Below are 21,013 nucleotides of genomic sequence, written 5' to 3'. Positions count from 1 at the left end.
TTATTATAGAACACAAATACTACAAAAAAAATATATTTATATTCATCGTGTATTTTTTTTTTTTATTACTGAAGTCGTTTCCCAAAAGTCCAAAGCGGTCGACTCGGCGAGTCAAGAACGACACTCGAGTTTTCTGTTATTATTTTTTACTTTTTTGCCATAAGAAAACGGCAATATTTTTTTTAGTAGGCGATTCAAAAGTAAATACTATTTTAGGTACGGGAACACATTATATTGTGTTACCTTGTACACACACTTGGCGTACATCATCATTGATATTATTTGAAATAGTTGAAAGTGGCTTGAAAAAAACTTACATTACAAAAGGCATAATTTAAAGACAACACATGACTTATTTTATTCCGTACATTGGTTTGAGGAATATTTGATTTGTGTTAAAGTTGCAACAACTGCTCGATACGATTTTATTCGACCCTTTAGACTTTTTTTATCTCTATTATCAGAAGTTACAACCGAACCGCAGTGACAATAATATTACAGGGGCTTTCTTTTTTGCCACGTTCTACCGCGCAGTGGTGTATTTTTCTATTTTTATTATTATGTATATTATACAGCCCGAATCGTCAAACTACTCTTCTTTTTAGCGCATTAAGAGCCGTTACTCAATCCTAACGTGACAAACTAAACCCATTTAACGGTCTACACAGACTGTGAGTGTATTACACTTTAAATAGATATCTCACCCTGTATATTTGTTGGCAAACTTTTAACCGGATTAGTTAAAGTTGAACGCCTTTCGACGTCGAGGCATATTTTCGAATGATAAAAACGATTTATCATTTTTATTTTTCGCGCGACCTGTGGAGTAAATTCATTTTAATAAACCAATGCTTAAGCAATATCGCAGCGACGCGGATAAAATAATATTTTTATACATTTATTATCGACAAAAAATACAAGTATTTATATAGGGCTTTGCGTGTGTCGGTTTGAAATAAATACATAAATACAGACTCGGTTTAATCTCATTAAAAAAAAAAAAACAATAGGTACAGTGAGGTCGGCGTGTAGTCAGAGGGCTGTAGAAATTATTCTAACCGAGAGCGATGAAATCAGATTGAAAAATGATTTCAGATAATTGGCGTTGGCACTGAAATGAGTAGGTAAATGATAAGTTTTGAATTTAAGTTGGTTATTTCTTAAAAAAAAAAATCAATATTACGTTGTGCATATTATCAACAACAAGTTGGTTGACAAATATAAATTATTAGTATTTTTGTTAACTGTATGTAGTTGTTTTTAATTTTAATAATTAAATATAATATTTTTACCTGCATAAAAACCGTTATGATGATAATCAGTTTTGGAAATAAGGAAAAATATAAAGTCAATTGTTAAGACCAAACATATTTAGATTTTACTTTAGTTGTCTAATTAAAATATCAGCATAATGTATTATTACCTACATACATCTCCAATCCTAAAAGGTATGCAGATATATGATATATATATATATATTTTTTAAATGTAATACTGTTATGCTAACGAAAAAAAAAACAGTACTTAAATTTAAGTATAAATTTGTACTAGGTACTTTTGAGGCATTCAACCTGTCGACACCCGACTAAATTAAGAACATCTTATCATTAATAATATTGTATGTATCCTTATTGGCCAATTCTCGAGCCTCCTCCTCTAATTTTTGCAAACATTTATCGTTAATATAATATATTTTTTAATGTCGGACAAAAGTATTGTATTGTGCTTTTTTTTGTTTTATTGTCGCACTGGAATATAAGAAGAAAAAATGAATAAAAACCTGGCTTGGATTTAATCCGGTCCTAATCGCGTAACCCGTCAGATGGCAGAGCCTTTTGTTTTGTTTCTTTTTTTTTTTATAGTTTTGCCCGCGTTTTGCCAAAGTGAATTAAAACGGTTCAGCTTAAAAAAAAAAATGCGCCGGTATTAAAACAAAATATGCTACCCGAATGGACACGGTTTAAAATGCAATAATTTATACTGAAAAAAAGTGCAAAAATATAAATATTTACTCGTTTATAAGGTTCTGTTATTCGTTTATTTGATCAGTTAAAAAGGTATTGCCTGATGTCGTTTGAAGGCAAAACGTTTTAACGCTTCATTTCGGTCAGACGTGTTCTGTTTTGGCACACTGAAATAATGGTTAGGCAAAATTCAGTATCTTTTATATTTTTTAAATGTATCATTTAAAGGTACATAAATCATAATATGTATATTATCGATTTTCAAATGTGTGAACTATCAATCGATATTCGTCCTGCGGGTCGTGGGTTAAAAGCCAAAAGCACAAAACTTATACTTACCGTTGCCAGTTGTCGGTCTCCACATCAGGTAATGAAAACACAAACAAAACTTAACCGTCGGTCTAGGGTCGAATTTCAAACTCCCTAAATGAGAGTTCCGTTCACGCCGAAAACCGTTTTAATATTCGACTGACATGCCTACGATATGCTTTCGGTTTGAGTTTCGGAAACTTTATAGTAAATAAAACTTAAAAACTCAACTCAAAAACAAAATAATGATAAATATTCTCTTATCACTTATCTCTAATCTCTTATCACTAACCTCTTATCTCTTATATCTTATCTCTCATCTCTCATATCTTATCAGATAATTATTTATCAGTTCTTTCGTTAGAAAACACTACGAACAGAAGCGGAACACGGCTGTGATTAAAATCCAAGAAGAACCAAGTCTGCAATAGTTAAAATGGCTATCTGAAAACAGTTTAGAAATGTTTACCGATCGAAATTGCGGCGACGATTAATTAAATTTCGGCGTTTGCTGAAACGGCCACGTCGTTTTTGTAATTGGGTTTTTTCGATTACAAAAAAAAAAAATAATAATAATAATAATAATAAAAAAAACCATACATTCGAAATTCAATTAACTCCGCGGCTACTTTCACTCGAGTTCAGTGTACACGAGAGGTTTGCACAAAAACATGAAAAACGAAGAAAAAAAAAACACAAAACCTTCTGCCCCAAAACATATTGTATTTATAATTTATGCCTCTCCTCGTTCGATTTCTAATTACAATCCGCAGGGTACAAATGAGGACATGATCCCTGCAGAGCATCACCGTCGAACTGAGCCGAGCAATTAAATTCAAAAACGACCGGATGACAGTGATTTGAATTGCATAGCAGCAGTAGTGGGTTGTGTAGACCAATACAGAGGTCTTAGTGCACGTCGAATTTTGTGCGTGGGACGCGTTTCGGATCATTTGTACACAACACGGGGGGTGGTTAGGTTTTTTGCTTAAATTCATCAGAAAAACGGTTGCACGGTTGGCACTGTAAAAAAAAAAAGGCTTCGAGAGAGATGCGATGGACAGTTTTTTGAGGGAAAATATATGAACACAGGTTAGGCGAACCCAGATGGTGCACTTCATCGTCCGAAACCCTGATGCTCTGCTATTGATAAGGCACAGCTGTGAAATGCGCATTGGTCATCAGCGAGTTGTGCTTGAAACCGTTATCGTTGTCACAATATAAATATACGCCGTTGTCGTCAAGTGCCCCATAATATTTGTTTCCGTTTTGGCGTTGCTTTGTGTACTTTGTAAGTACACACATATTGTGTAGACTTCGACGATGAGATATACTTCCATTAGATGTAGTAAGCCCGGCGGCGATGGCACCCCATTTACCGCGTTAGAAACGAAGACAAATGTTTTAGGTAAAGGCTCCTCACGTTCGGAAACGGTGTTAACATATTTCATTGTTATGTAGAAGGAAAAAAATAAAGGGTTTACCCTGGAAATTCGACCCAAGGCAAATGCGGTGTACAAGTATAGCGTGTGGGTGAAACCGGGAAAAAAAAAAAAAAAAAGGTGTACTTAAACGTTAAGAGAACAAGAAAAACGGCCGAAATTCGGGCGCAAACGTTTGAATAATATCCTAGCTACAACAGTATAAATGTATACACAGTGATTGGTTGGTTAACTATGACCACGGTTGTTGTCTGATTGTTCACAATTATTTAAACACTCGGTGCACACATTTTAGTACTTTGTCAGAGGTTTTTGTCCCAAATATACTCATTAAAAAATGCCGAGCTATGTGTTTTGGGGTTGACCAGAGACTATTTTATTTCCAGGTCTACACGAGTTGGTTTTAATAACTAGTCGAAAAAGGACTCCGGGCCAACGACGAGCAGACAAATACAAGTGCAGCGACAGAGGAGAGGTTGATCTCTGCGGTGGAAACCGCACTTAATGGACTTGGATCGAAAATCGACAGTGTAATGTTCCAACTAAGGTAGGCACGACTTTTGTGTACCAGCTGTACTTACTACTGTATATACGGACGTGATCGCCATGTCGAACAGTCTCTCCGAGGTCTTGGTAATGGCGTTTTGTCCAATTAGACATTGAACGAAACCAGAGCTGACCAGATAGCCTTATATTCACCTCTAACAACTAACAAGGGCGACGTTGTTGGTCTCCCTCAATTTTCATCGCGATGACTTCCAAGTGTACACACAACAGTCCATTAAGAACATTTTTAATTAACCTTTTTATTTATTTTTTTAACTCTGAATTTCCAACGGTGACGTTTATAGCGAATGTATATTATTATACATTATCAAGCTCGATAAACAAGAATGATGCACGCCGTTGATTATGATCTGGTTTGATTAATTGTGTTTGCGGTTTATGAAAAAAAAAAAAAAAAGAGACAGATTGCATAAAATTATTTTTATCCGGTCGAAATCGTACTGTCGACCGAGTACTTTTTTCTTAAAGCTAATAAACTTTTTTTGGCACCCCTGACACAAAGGGTGATATTTCTATACTCTCTTTGTAGAAGAAAAAAAAAACTCTGACTCGCTTTAAAATTATTACTACATTAATTTATGTAGGGCTTCGCCTTCTTATGGCATAAAAAAAAAAAAAAAATACTCTCTTTCAGTAGCTGTCAGTTACTGCTTTACTTTACACTAAACGGTGTAAACGATAAGGGCAAATTTCCAATAAGATAAAATGCCTAATCTTTGTTAACACGTTTTTTTTTTTTTTTTATAATTATTATTATCAAACGCAGAGCTCTAAAAAAACGTTTTTTGACGGTTAAGTACAAAAATATTTACAGATGTTAACAAACAAGAGAATATAATATTCCACATGATATTGTATGAATATGTATATAAACTGTTGAAAAAACTACAGCGCGAGCGTTGGCTAAAATTTATATTAACATTCAAACTTCACGGAAGCACATGTGGTGTTTCCACGCAAAATTCATAACTCATCCTCGCTGACATTTCATTATACACAGCACTCCAAATGTGATACATTAAATTCGGATGTGGTTTGCGTTGTATCCGAAAACTTTAGACACTTTTCGGACCTTAATTAGGTGTATATCACAAAAAAATATAAATATATATTGTATTTGTATCTTGGGAATTATTGGGTTTAAAAAAATAATCAGTTAGGCATCACACCAAAGTGTATTGTTCTGCATAGTGTTAAAAAAATTTGATTTTTGAAGTAGGTAACAAGATATTTATTTTATTTCATAATATGAACTAATTGTATTTAAATACATTTTTCACCTAAATTAAGATATTAATATTAACTTGTTCGAAATTATTATTTAGATGATTTTTCAAATATATTTATTAGTCGAGTTTTTATTGAAACAAACATGTATTTTAATTTCATTGAAATACACCTACTTTAATTTGAATTTATTATACAGAAACTGTTTGTTTAGTAAATAATCTCCAGGTTTTTGTATGCGTCCCTTTTTTTTTTATTCTAACAAAATTTGTTTGTAAAAACAAAATATAAATTATTTTCTATCAAATATATAATGTATTTTAGATGATCATTTCGATTTAGCCCAAAGCCGTTGCTGAAAATGGCAAATAAAAAACATTTTCAGCAAATTATTGTTTTTTTTTTAGGTTAATAAAAAAATTTAATTTTCCGTTTAAGTTTCAAAAATGTCGATGGCACGGTGTAAAATAGAATAACCTGATAAATCTTAAAAAAAAAATAACTATAAAATTGTAATTATTACCCAAGCGCTCGGGTGTCTGGCGACAATCGGATCACCCTGTATAAACTTAATACTGATTTACTATATTGTTGTGTTGCGTACATCTAGTCGAAACTCATTAATTCTCTCTTGTCGATCACACGACGGATTTATGTTGGCCATTTATTATTTTTCTCTCGTGTAAATCTCTTGGACTAAACTAACGCTGCGACAACAGCTATTGCAGCTGTCACACAGCTTCTGCTACACGAGATTGTATGTTAATTTATAATGTTAATGATTCGCCAAAAATCCACTGCACAATGTTTTTGTTTGGTGTTGAATATATATGGGTAGATTTTTTGTTTTGTAACATTCTTTTTTGCTCCATTTACACTTGACCGAAATAGATAAATTAGGTACCATTTTAAAGATCAAGTGCTCACTAATATAATACCATAACAATTTGATTACAATATTCCTTTGATATTGATAGTGTACGTATGTATATATATATAATATATATCATTGACTTTGAGCGGGCAATGCACAAAGCACGTAAAACACTTGTTTCTCATTGTCGACATATTGTTAGGCCGCTCCAGTTAAAATAAACAATAATGATCATTTTCTCATCTTGAAATCACCCTCTTGTAATAAAATGATAATCCTCTCTTTATACAGACAGCATTTGGGTTCGCTTTGGTGTAGCGATATTATTGAATACATTTTATTATGATATTTTATTTCATATTATATTTTAATAATGTACCTAATGAAAAATAATACGATATAACGACACCGTGTAACCCCTTACATGGGGTAAGAAACTCCCAGCACCCTTATTAGCGGTGGACAATCGATATTGGTTTCGAATCGAGTTCTGTGTCCACGGGATAATCTCTGAAACTATTATTTTTCCAGGCAGATAGGAGATGCGATAACAACGAGGATAGACGAGATACCGTTGTTGGCAATTATTCAGAATTTAGCCGAACTCGAACCAAAGTAGACCGTTTCGAAAAATATCCAAATCCACTTCTAGCCAAAACCGATTACCCCCGTCGCCCCCCCCCCCCCGTCTCGTTCCCCGGATACGCCGCTGAGTTGCAAGTTACCGTATACCCGGTACGACGCGCACTAACAGCACTAATACTCGATCGTATGAAAAGGGCTTTAAATCACTTTCGGTTGCAATATAATTCCCAAAGGCCCGTGACCTCTCCGCCGCCGTCGCCACTGTGCGGGACGGGTCGCACGGCCGCGCGGCCTGTAGCCGACCCGGCGGCCGTAACCCGTGATGTTTTCGGTAAACTCTCGGGCGGCGCAAAAAGAGAACGAGCGCAGCCACCGCGCCGCCACCCGAGCGGTCCGCCGACGCCGTAGAGGCTACCGCGGTGCAGCCGCCGCCGCCGCCGCAGCCGCCGTCCACATGTCGGCCGTTGCCAGGACGACCGATGCGGCGGGCGCGGGGTGTGTACCGTAGGTGCAAAACGGAAAGGCTGCTGTTCCCACGCGCCGCGCGCCGAGAACATGGAGCGGCCGGGGGTGCCGTACGCGAGATGAATCAATGAGACCCGCGTGCGACGGGACTTTTCGCGGCCTCCCTCCCGTCCCGCCGTTGCCCCCCCCCCCCGCATATCCGCGCCGCGGTCGCCAATGGCAACCGGACCGACCGTCGTAAGCGTAGACACGCGGGTGACGTAGACGGCTTGACGCCCGGGATTCATCGCCGCCGCCGCCGCCGCGCCGTTCACTATCGATAACCCAACGCGAGCCGGAGCCATCGATTGTGCGTCGCTAAAATAATATAGTATGCGTTTGTGTTAGACTCTATATAGGTACTCAAGACTTCAATATAATATACATACAGTTAGGAAAACATTTACAACTATATGGTTTTTCTTTGTGAAAACATTTATTATTATTATTTATCTTATTGTACAACTTAACTGTAAAATATAATCTTCCTCTTATGCTAAATTTTAAAGTTTAACGACCTATTTTCGCCACCTTAAAAAAAAAAAGTGATAAATCAGATTTAATTGGTTCATAAATATAATAATAATTGTTGTATGATTTAAGTAAAAAGTTGATGCGATAGAATCAAATAAATATATTTTGGATTTGTTCATTATATTTGTTAATTATATTTTGATCTACAAGTACATTTATTTGCCTTCTATAAGGCTTATATATAAGACTTTGCTTCAGCGCTAAAATACTTACTTAACTCTTTTATCAAGTCGACTCGATCAAGTTGACGCCGCTAATTATTATAATTAAAGGCAAATACCTACAGATGCGTTTAATATTGCGATATTATAATTATACACAAGTTTATCGAATAGGACTCGGCCGACGACCGCTTAAAACTTCAACTCTTAAGACGATAGTGATAAGTACACAATTATTGTTTTCGAACTGAATTGTATAAGTTTGGTCGAGGCGAGCCGTTTCAATTGGCGACCAACCTCTAAGCGAATTTCCCAATTATACAATCATTTTTATCGAATAAAAGTTATTACTTTTTTGACAAATAAAACCCACATTGCCCAATATAATAAAACCTGAGCTATAAAGATAAATATATTTTATTTGTTAAATATTAGATATTATTATTATCGACTAGTGCGTTTTTACAGACTTATAGGGGTGACTTTTACACACATCTAAGGGTTATGGGGGAGGAAAAATTAATAACCTTACACACACACACACACAGGGTACCTAATCTAATTTCACGTTACAGTAATTTTATTATGGAAAAAGTTTCAAGTATGATTTGTATTTAATATAAAATGGTTAGCAATGAAAATTCAAGTAACTTTCTTAGACTTAGAATTAGCTCAAAGTATGTACTAATTAAAAATTGGTTGTTCGACAAGTCATTGTTTTCACTACACCATTGTGTTTTTTACTTGGTAATTGATATAGCGACTATACTGCTATTTTACTTTTAACAATTACCCTTAAAAATAATACTTTTTTGCTAAATATTAAATAATATAGTTTTTTTTTTATCAGCATTTCCATGACTCGACATTTTTCACTATTTCGAATTTCTATATTAATACCAATATTAATGCCAAAAAGTGTATATTATGTATATGCGCAGTTTTTTTGCTTTCTCTCTCCTAAGTGCATTTTTGTGTATTTACGCATAATTCAATACTTGTCACTTCAATTGACGTTAAAACACATTTTTGCCTTTTCGGTTACAACGCATTAGATTGATAAATGCATTATTTTTTTCATATAATTTAAACTAAAGACTTTTTTTTTTAATTTAAAAAAAAATATATATATATATATATACAATAAGAAACGATAACGTTTTCTTATATTTTTTAAGTTCTCATTTTCATCAGCATAAAAAAAATTGAAAAACAGATAATTATATTTGATTGATAAATAAATATAATTATTTAAAAAGAACCTTATTTCCGTATATTTAGTTGAAACAAAAATATATTATTCGTTTGATAACTATAATTGGTTTATAAGCAAAATAAAACCCTACTTAACATACTTTATTACTGATGTCAACATTTATAAAAATAAAATTCATCGAAAACATATTTATCTAGATAAGGTAAATATATAATATAGGTATTGCCTAGAGTATTTCTCAACAACTTTTATTTATGTAGTTTTCTTTAGATTTTTTTTTTTTAATTTTTCTAAAATAAAGTTAAATATAGTCTTGAATTAAATTAGACAACCGTCATCGATGAATAAATAAGAATCCAACAATGTATTGCATACCAAATAAAAGGTTCAGGTTTAGGAGAAATGGTCGACTTGGCACGGGAAATTTGCTAATTGATGTAAAGGAAGTGAAACTTTAGTGATTTCCTCTAGCCCCACGCCTTTTGGATAACAAAATGTCACGTTCGAAAGGTCTCGTTATATCCCCACGGGCTACGATTGTAAAGGATTGACTGCCATCCAGGTGATCCGATTAAAGGCCGGTTGACAGCCACTTTCGGTGTCGCTCCCCTCCTGGTCCAGAACCGAGTCCTGTGGGCACAGATAACCTAATCCTCATAGTGTATTCAAAACGCGGTTTCCTATAAATACATTATATTATCGCACTCGATTGCCTTTGAGCAGCAATTTTGCACGTCGTGTACACGTTTCACATTGGAAATAAAAATATCGTTGTAAAAGGTGGCATTAAGACATTGTGATGGCATTTAGAAGTGACTTGTCAAAGTCAAAAAGCAACCAACGTAATAAGATACGCCTAAGGAAACACAGAATGATGTAATGGAAACAAATGGCCGATAATGGAAATATGTATTTTACTTTTAACAATATTATTACCATTTAAAATAACATTTTTTTTTTTTACCAAACGTTTAATTTGCAATTTTATTATTATTGTTAATTATATGGTTACACATTTTTCATCATAAAATATAATAACGATGTTTATGAAAAATTATTTTCACTTTAAATAATTTTAAATTATCGGAAAATTCTCTATAATACATACAATTCAGATAACCCTGTATAATCACTCCTTAAATCATTATCTCATCTACACAACGTTCCATTTGGTCGTCTTTGAGTAATATTATTGGCTGGCGAAACCACCTATCTATTTGTCGGCTTGTGGGAAAAATGTAGGTTTTTTTTTTTTTAATTTATTTTTTACACAGGGTTGAAATTAAACGCAACGGACCGCGAATACCGTTGCAGAAGAAAAGGTTTCACCCGACTAAATCGCGCCGCCATAATGTTCACCACCGTTCAACTGTGTTATTTATACTTGCGAATTAAACATTTTTTTCGGGGGGGGGGGGGGGGGGGAGAGTAGAGTAGTTTTTTGTTTGTTTCTTCCCTTCTAAATACGAATTGAGCGCAATCGTTTTGCCGAGGTACATTTTAACGAGATACACTCACCTGATATACGAGGGGCCATAAAAAAAACAACACGGAATCGCTCTACGGGGCAAACACACCGCCGTTAAAAAAAAAAAAAACCTACCAAGATTTATAATTATAACAGAATTGTGTTTTGTTTGCGTTTTCTGACACGGAAAATGATCTTTAACGGTTAGGTTAGCCGTCGTAATAATCTTCGTTCTGAAACAGCACATTTCTCGTGTAAAGATTTGGGTTTTCCACAAGCGGTGCGATTACTCCGATTCGAAGAGGGTTTGGTTTGTAGACATTTTTACATTGCTTTAATGGAGAGCGCACCATCTGGTTTCATAGCTAATCCCTGATGGTAATTTATTCAATAAGCAAAACATAAGAGCAATCTCGGTAAACAGCCGCCGCCAACGTTTTTACCGTATCGATTGTAACGTCTGTAGAACAGCGACACCTCCACCCTCAGAATAAAAAGAAAAGGGCTGCCCCCCCCTACCCCCATTTCCTCCGAAAAAGTCAGGGGAAAGGTTTTTATGGCGAACAATAACATTGTAAAGTCCTGAAATTAAACCCTTTGAAATGTTTTATAACCGGCATTGGAAATTTGCACAAAGGTTTAGTTCTTGTAAAAAAATAACTTGTTCCTGGAATACATTTTCATGTTGTTTATTTTCAACGAAACCGAAAAACATAGAAGCCAAAAAACGTTTTTATATTATATGATGGAAAATCAAATTTAATATTTAGCACAAAAATATTGTTTCAAAGGGTAATAATTGCTTTAGTCGAATAACAACATACGTAGGTATTATTATAATTACCTATTAAAAGCACAACGATGAAAAAATAATGAGTGGTCGATAGCCAGAATTGATTGAATACTTTTCAAATATTATTAGTATCGAATGTTCAGGTGAGGAATGAAGTGATAATGATGATTGGTGCGTGACACGTGTGGATACAAATAATATTTCAGTCTACCACACACAGTCTAATTATATTTTTTATAGTTAAATATAATAAGGATTCCATTAGCATTTGTTTAAGTTCGCGTTACAATCAGGAAAAATCATCACAGTAACATTAAATTTGTATAACCCTATATATATATATATATATTTTTACACTTTTTCACTCCAACCCTAACAGTCGAGAAAATCAGTAACGAAAGCGTTATCTTTTAATTATCCTCATTAGCACGTTTATCTCTCGCCGTCTTCTTTCCGAGTCTCTAAATAAAATGGTATTTCACATTGTTAGGATGTCTTATGAGTTATAGCGAAACAACAGATAGTTAAAGATAGTTAAGTGATAATTTCACAGTTATTATTCATTACAAACCCAAACACCTGGGTATCATCATCATCTGGCCTCGAAGGTTCCAATGTTGTCATCTTGAGTATACTCCTGGGTATACTTTTCAATAGTACTGTAAATGTCTGTAACCTAATAGAAAATACATAGAATAGAGTATATTATAATATGTATATTGGCTATGTACACATATTTCATATTCATGATATTGTACATATTCAGTACATAGTTACTAGAATAATTTTCCCACAAAAATTGTATACAATCGTTTACACATAACATTTCCTATTTCTTATACGTATGTATGTATTTTCTAGAATTCTCTCACCTAGGTGTCAGTTTTCCCGTGTAAGCCTGATGTAGTAATACTTACAAAGCAGCTTATAAGCAGCTCATGTTCTAGTCGCAGACGTGCGATGGGTAGACTATCTTACATCTAGTACGTTAAAATGGAGGAGTTTTTTTTTTTTAAATACCAGTTTAGTCATGAAATTCTATTTGTTGACTTAATAAATTTTAAAATAAAATCATTGCACGACATCCAACAGATTTACCCTGTGTGTTTTTGTCCGCCGTACGAGGGCAGGGGAAAGGGACAAAGAGGGTAAATAGAACATTGCTGGGCTGGTTTTCGATTACTATCCGACCGACCGAGGCTTATTTCGAATTCCGATCAGTCCCAAGACGAGGCCTAGGAGGGTCAAAAAATTAACTTCTACAGTCAACAAGTTATACGTGCCCGCCAGTATTGATATATGGGTCAGCGTTCGCCGAGGCCATCCACAACAGCTGCAGAATAAATCGTTCCATGGAGAAAACGAAACAACACCGTACGACAGACATTATCATAATGAATGATCTCTTGATTTTTTTTTGTTTTTTTTATTTAAACACGGGCTTCGACTTCAGAGGTCATTATTAGCCATAAATTTACAATGTTCTTATTTACACGGTTTAGTCAGAACTATAGTATATAATATAAATAATATTGTTTACATTTTGTCGTACAGTTGTATAGTTTTAAAAAAATTGATTGTTTTTGCTGCATTGTGAGGTTGGTTTCCTAGTGTTTCTTGTCGGCATTTCCAGTTCCTCTCTTGTTTCGTCATGTTTGCGACACTCCAGTATTATGTGTTCAACAGTATTATCGGTACCGCAAGTAACACATGGCTCAGGGTCTTTACCTTGCATTAGGTGGTTATGGGTATACCAAGTGTGGCCTTTTTTTTAAATACATTTTTATGTTTATCGTTTTGTTCACGTTGTAAAAAAACCCGTCTGTCGTTTTCATTTGCACAGGGTGATCACTTGAAGAAACGTAAGACGCTAAAAACCTCTTTAGGTTCAGTGTAAAATAACAATACAATATCGAGGCCGATAATACATTTTTTTAACGTTACGTTTCAATTAGAATAAAAGAAAACACAGTTGGCGAATTTTTATCAGCGTATACAATTTATGCTATCAGATAATTTATCCTTATCAATCGCCATCATTCTTATCACTATAATATGTCTTATCAAATACTATAAATGATAATGCCGGAAAGCTAGGTCAAATTTTCATGTAAAGTAAAAAAAAAAAATGTAATAATTTGGAAATGAAACAATCTAATTAAATGATTTAACTTAAAAGCCACAGCAGCTCAAAACGCTTGGCACGTCTCGTTAGTGTTGAAAACGTATAATTTCATCTGCTATTCACGTTTTCTAACACCGACACGTTTTCCGTTTTGATTGCGGATTAATCCGATTGCCTTAGTAAAAGTCGCACTTATATAATAAATAAAACGATAAAGCAAACGCAGTTAAGAGTATAAAAAAAAAAACCATTTCATTACTTTATTTTTAGCCAAGATCCGGACCTTAGAGGTAGAGTTGTGCATCATTCGAATGAAACGTTATCACTTATCTGAACAATCTAAACGAGTTATATGAAGACAATTTTTACCTTATGCCTATAACATAATATTATAACGATGAACACAAATAAAACTGTGCTTTTTGCACACACAAAACATCATTAATTCGGTTTTACCAACGCGATTGTTGCAAAAAAAAAATGTTTGCAAGAAAAATACAAAATGTATGTATTAAACGGGGAAATCTAAATAATAAAAACTCGGTGTGTTTGTGGAGAAAAAAAACGGGTCAGCACATATACACACACACGTATATTTACAACTGTCAAGTACCATTCTTTGGAGACAACCTCTTTCTGTGCTACTAGAATGGAGTAAGTGCGCCGACGGTAGACACACTTGATATCTAAAAAAAAAGAAAGTATATATATATATATATATATATGTACATCCATCCGTCCTCGACACTGACAACAATACTCGACGTTCTGTCGCATCTTTATTTCTTTTTTTTTTTTATCATTATTATTATTCTTTCGAATAAACTCCAAGAGAACTAAGCTCTCGTTTCACTAATGACCGTGGTATTTCATCCGGCAAAATCCAACTAATTCGTGTGTTGTGTAACGATCAATTAGGTCGAGTCTTGTACTCTTCCCCTCATCTCCCTACACTGTAGACAACGCTATTAAGTCGTTGATAACGACCTGCCAACAGAAATGGACGATTTCCTGATTTTTAGGCTTTTGAAAATGCCAAGCAAAAAAGTGTCTTAAGAGTAGGATTCTTAAAAAGTATGTGTTGACTTTTCAATCTGCCCATCTCTGGCCAATGAAATTTGTTCAACAAAATATAGTTTCCAGTTTCTGGTTATTTTCAAAGCAAGCGAATTTGTTTGTAGAAGAAAAAAAAAACCATTTGGGAAGTGTACTTGCTCAACACTGATTTTCAACGGTACTTGCAACAACAATATAAGTACCTACTCGGTTATTATATGTAAGTTTTCCACCTTAAGAATAGCTCGAGATTGTGTTCCGTCCAAAATTTGACGTTTGAAGAACTCTCCAAGAAAAACCCTATTACTTTTTTTTTTTGTAATTTACAACACTGAAAGACATTCTCGGTGACAAATCGTGGAACCTTAATATAATATAATATTAAAAAAAAAAAAACACCATTACACGCTTTTGCCGGTCGACACTTGTGTTTGGCAGCTGTGAATTCACACTCGAACCCGAACCCAAAGCAGGTATAGTGTTTTCAAATTAGTACTATACAGGACGATCAATCTTATGTGGGATACTCATTTTCGGCATATGACAATTATAATGGGATATACATTATCTTTGCAAAGTGCACAAAGTGCATCAGGTTGATAAAAATATTAGAAATTCAAACGCTAAGACTTTTTCCTAAAAATTATTGTCTACAAAAATATAAAATTAAAAACTTATGTCCACATATAAAAAACGAGGTCCATACTTGTTTTACAAATTATAAAATATAGATAGATAAGCAGTATTGAAAAATATAGTAAAATATGTACCTACCTAAGTATAGGAAAAAAATTATTCATATTTTCTGAGAAAATGGGTGTCTTACTGAAAATCGATCACTCCGTTTACTCAACCGACTACTAGTTTATTATTTTTTTTTTTAAACAGTTTTTTTTACTTGACGGTCTTTTATGTCTGCAAAGGCACGCAATACACGTTACGGTGACAAAGGCATAGTCGCCTTTCTCTGTAAAAGCCATTTTCAATTTGTGCTCTCCGCCATAGACGCTGTACACTATATGTATGGTACCATAAAAATTAAACAGACTACAAAGCCTATGGCAGACTATATTATACGGTTTTAACTATAGTAACGACATCTCTGGAGGTTCAAACGCGGTTCAATTTAATCACCATCGGCAGTAAACCGGATTTTGTTTCAATCTTATATACCAAGCAAAGACTACAAATACAAATATACTATAAAGTGTTATTCGAATTCGCCATTACACAATTTTTTTCAATGATATGTAGATAGATTAGTCGTTATCTTCATTAAATCTTCTGTCGTTTGCAAACGTAGATCATGGAGCATATATATAGAAATGGGAGGGAATAACGGATTTTTTTTTTGTAAATACAATTATTTGTTATTATGGTAAGTTATCTAAAATTCACGTTACAGTAATTATTTTTAACGACATAATTATGTTAACTAAAAATGCTTCTAATAGAATTTTTTTTGCATTTATTTATACAGAAAATTATACTTAATATTCTAGTTAAAAATATTATTTTAAAGGGTAATTGTTCTAATGGCGGCATACATATTATGTTAATTGCCTATTCAAATTTGAATAACTCTAACAACCTTATATTTATATACAATACATATTTAGGCAGTTTGTAGTGTTCCATTGTTTTTCCACTATTTTTTTGGGACCTAACCGACAAACATGACCGATTACACTTAAAATACAAACACAATTGGAGAAAACAAATACATATATATGTTGTATACTTATACGATAAACGCTAAGCTCAAACGTTGACAAAAAGTTTAAAATAATAATATAAAACAAATAAACACTCATAACACACATATTAACGTTTTGTTCAAAAAGGTTAAGGGATAAGCGCCCCTCGTGTGAAAATCTCTTTTGTAAATTTTCATTAATCATTTCAACGATATATATATATATACATAATACATATATAGAAATCCCTAAGGGTCGTCGAACTTCTTTCTCCGTCACTGTCAAGCCTTTGCGGTTTTTTGTTATGTTTGATTATCATTTTGAGGGTACACAAACATATTATTATTGACAAACAATAAATATTAAAAGATAAGAGCAATTGCTACGAGACATTCCAACTTGCAATAAAATGTACTTCATTACTTGAACTTGTTTAATTGACTTATTTAGCCTACTTGGAAATAGGTACTATAATTGTATGTCATTGAAATAATAAATATGTTATACTTACATAGGCAGGTTAGGTCAGGTTAGGTTTAAAAATAATTAATGATATTCATTTTGTTTCAATTTTTTATATCCTGCCAAAATATCATTTTTACAATATCGGTAAATACTTTTGATAATATAATAATAATCATACAATTGCTGCCCTGTTGATGTACATTGGAAGTCCGTTGTTAATTGTTGGGTTTTTTTTTTGTTTGTGTTTCAGCAACTCGTATAATCAAGGATTACAGGGATTTCAACAAAAGGACCAAATGGACTCCAAGTCAAAAGATGACTCCAATATCAACCTCACCATCCGGCTTATCATGCAAGGAAAAGTAAGTAGAAATACAGGTACATTAATTTCTTGTGTTTAAAGTTTAAACCCGACATTGAGCAGAGTTTGATCTAGTCTAAGAATATTTATATATAATAATATATTATGTTGTGAGCATTAAAGTTGTGTCAAGTTTAGTTCAGTATAATATATTATTATTCCTGCCGTAAAAGGGAAACCTTAAAAAAATAATATGTTTTTTTCTTTTTGATAATATAATCCATTTAGCTTTGTTGTAACCGCATAACGGTTTGATACTAGAAACCATATAATTTACTCACTCCTTCATTACACACTCTGGTATTAAATTATATCATGAAAATCCATATAAATGACCCAAAGTTGTTTAAAAAGCTCCCATTTTTATACTTTCAGCTGCGTTTACCGTTCAATCGAAAATAAATAAATATTACTAATAATCGTTTAACTATTTGGTTTGAAAACATTAATAAATTATAAAATATGTGCTTAAAAATAATATTCCAACTATTCCAACTATAAATATTATTATATTAACTATAAATAATATTTTCCATAAAAATGTATTATTGCTTTGCGGGGTAGCCGACAGAATAGTAATATTATTTTTCTTTTGGAAAAATAAAGTGTTTTTTTTTTCAAGAACTTTTTCAACACAATGCCCAGCCAATTCCTGAGTTAAACCTCTGTGGAATTTAGTGGTAAATATGTTTGTAAAAAAAAAAAAAAAGGTTTGCAAAGCTCCCAAAAGAAACCGTCAAAAGTTAAATTAAAATCGACCATTCGCCAAACGATAAAACTTACTGGGTTTCTATTTTTTTTTTCTCATTTCTTTTCAAGCTCCAAAGTTTAGGCTTTATTTTACCCAAATTTTGTGGGATTGTTAAGTGTCTTCTTTTCCCAAACGTTGCGTTGACAAAATGACGTATACAATACATAAAATTAATTATGTTTGATAAAATCGCTGCACAGATCTTTTATCTTTCGACCCGCAACGTTGAGTTTGATTTTTTTTAATAATTTTATGATAACATTTTTAATAGGTAACTTTAATTCAAACACTTACCCTAAATATTATTATGGCCGTCTTTAGGATGTGAGGTTTGGGTTTTTACCACGCTTTCTCGGCGTAGTAATAGTGCAAATGGCAAAACTTTTTATTGGCATCGAATTCCAAATGCTTTTCAAATGCCAAAGCAATGCCGGTGGAAGGCGTCAGAATTAGAACGGCTGTGTAATTTGTTGTCGTTGAATTGTATTCGGAATTGCGCCGAGTTATGTTACCTGTACAAAAAATGGTTGGTCTAAAAATACATCAACAGTGGCTTCGATTAAAAAAGAAATAGATCCCGCCAGCCCAGTTGTGACAATAGTCACATACAATGTTAATCCAAAATCATTTTGACTGATCGAGATGGCATTTTTTACAATGATATATTTGGTGCACGATAATTTTTGAACCGTCGACAAACCACAAACGTGTCAAAAACCATTTTCCTCAATGGAAGTTGTTATTATTTCTCGTTTTAGATATAATTTTAGAGCTTAAAGTCTAAAAATGAGATAACAGTGGTGCAAATTTTTATTACAATTATTATTTGAATGCAAATTAGGATTAACAGGCGATCAACCGCCTAATCGTAACCACAATAATACTAAAAATACAATTTTAAACATATTTATGCAGTGATTTAATTGTTTAACTTGTATAATATGTATTTGTGTTGTTTTTTTTTTTTTTGCAGGAAGTCGGCAGCATTATCGGAAAAAAAGGCGAAATCGTCAAACGGTTCAGAGAAGAGGTTAGTAGTGAATACAAATCGGTCGGACTAGAAAGGGAACGTTCTATTTTACCAACCCCTTTTCCCTTTCTGGTATGATTTATTTATTATCATGCACTCGAACGAAGCACCCTTCTTTATAGCGTTATGTAGGTACAACTTATAGCTGGGGCAACACAAAGGTATTTCTAATGTACCCGTGTAATAATTTATACCGGTCAAAAAAAATGGTGAAATCATACTTAACCAAAAAGGAAACATTAATTTCTTTGATGTGCGCACGTGATACAAAACAGGCGATTCGAAAATTAAACATTATCACTGTGAACATTAATGATAATAGTATCATTTTGTTATTTTTCTTAACTCTTAAGTAGTAGTAGCGTTGACAGTGTTTAATTGAACAACGTGCCTTAATAATATTATATCAATGTAAAGCACCAACAAATTGAAATCTGAGAATAAACTAAAAAATAGAAAACATTGCGAGGAAAAATTAGAATACTTCAGTAACATTATAAATTACAGTCTGTGTCATCAACCATGGACTATACACACCTTATAATTATTTTTATTTTTACAATATTGATTATATTAATATTTACATAGTTTTTGATCCGATTGAATTTTATGGGTAAAATGTTAAAGGTATTACTATATTTTAGTATTAGTTATCGTTTTTAAAAATGTGTATGCCATATATATAAAATGGGTAATTAAGTTAAAATCATTGTGTACGTTGCGAAGTGCTAACGTTATAATTACAATACATACTTGTAACGGGGGAAAACTGTTTTTTTTTTCTCCAAATTTTCTTGGAAATTTCCATCAAGTCCAACGACTGATAGATTTTTTTTTTCTTCATTTAAAGTCCAAGTATTTGCGGATATTTGTGCTTTGATCAGAACACAAATTGTTGACTTCAATTAGCACAGTTTCGGTTCTGTGCCTATAATTAGGTTAGGTCAGGTACGGTCACACCCTGTATGTGATTTATGGACTTTTGAAAATATGCTAAAGGCGGTTGGGGGGGGGGGGGTTTAGAGCTGATAGTCGACATTATATTTTTATTTTTATTTTTTTCCAGTCCGGAGCCAAAATCAATATTTCCGACGGCTCTTGTCCCGAGAGAATAGTGACGATAACGGGAACCACCGAAGCCATATACAAAGCGTTTTCTTTAATATGCGCAAAAGTCGAAGAGGTAAGCACTTTTTCGAGTATTTAACGGTTAGGTTAGGCGAGCGAGCCCAAAGGGTTCATCTGACGCTTTTGACATATTTTTTACTATACAATTTTCAAGTGTTCGCCGTGCACCTATATCGTCGTGCCGATGTGACTCTTTTGCACATTTTCGTTGATTAATAGTCGTTAAATGCGCCCAAATATAAGTAGGTATAAAGGCAACAAATGGAAAACAACAGCTATTTTCTCTACTCCGCGGAAGAATAACATTTAATCATTGATTTATGTTTGTCTTAAAGTGATTTTATTGCAATACAATAGGATAAGTTATGATACAGTTCAGTGCACTATGATATTAAAATAACTGCAGGCATTTACCACCGTGAAAACATAAATACAATACAACATACTGCTGAAGAATACATTCGAGTAAATGAGTAACTGTAGATATTATTTAAATTGAGTAATCAAATCAAATAAATGAGTAAACGAGTAATTAAATTTAGTATGAGTAAATAAATTGAGTAAACAATCCTACTATAGAATTAAATTAATTTAATAATAAACGATTAAACAAATCAAGTAAAAGAGTAAATAAAATCGAATCTAATCGAGTGATGAGTAATTAAATCTAGTACGAGTAAAAAAATTGAGTAAACCATCCAATTATAGAATGAAATGAACTGAATAAACGAGTAAATAAATAAAATAAATGAGTAA

At 33.3% G+C, this 21,013-nt stretch overlaps 1 protein-coding gene across 3 annotated transcripts in view; it reads left to right on the top strand.

Annotated features, from left to right (window-relative positions):
* The window catches only part of LOC126832904 (poly(rC)-binding protein 3), a 42,934-nt gene that overhangs the window by 8,157 nt on the left and 13,764 nt on the right, over positions 1–21,013 (top strand). For 2 of the 3 annotated variants that reach the window (XM_050563943.1, XM_050563941.1), the window contains exons 2-5: positions 4,102–4,262; positions 17,238–17,349; positions 19,073–19,129; positions 20,196–20,312. In XM_050563943.1, coding sequence (XP_050419900.1) covers positions 4,249–4,262; positions 17,238–17,349; positions 19,073–19,129; positions 20,196–20,312 — 300 coding nt within the window. In that variant the 5' untranslated portion in view covers positions 4,102–4,248. The remainder of the gene's footprint in view (positions 1–4,101; positions 4,263–17,237; positions 17,350–19,072; positions 19,130–20,195; positions 20,313–21,013) is intronic. The other variant, XM_050563942.1, reaches the window with a different exon arrangement.

Source organism: Adelges cooleyi, unplaced genomic scaffold (assembly GCF_023614345.1).
Source record: "Adelges cooleyi isolate 19-005CV unplaced genomic scaffold, UGA_ACOO_1.1 ACOO_flye_CR_arks_rails_tigmint_CR_PRNA_167, whole genome shotgun sequence".
NCBI classification, from domain to species: Eukaryota; Metazoa; Arthropoda; class Insecta; order Hemiptera; family Adelgidae; genus Adelges; species Adelges cooleyi.
The sequence above is the reverse complement of the archived record's forward strand: the minus strand, read 5'-3'. Positions and strand labels throughout refer to the sequence as shown.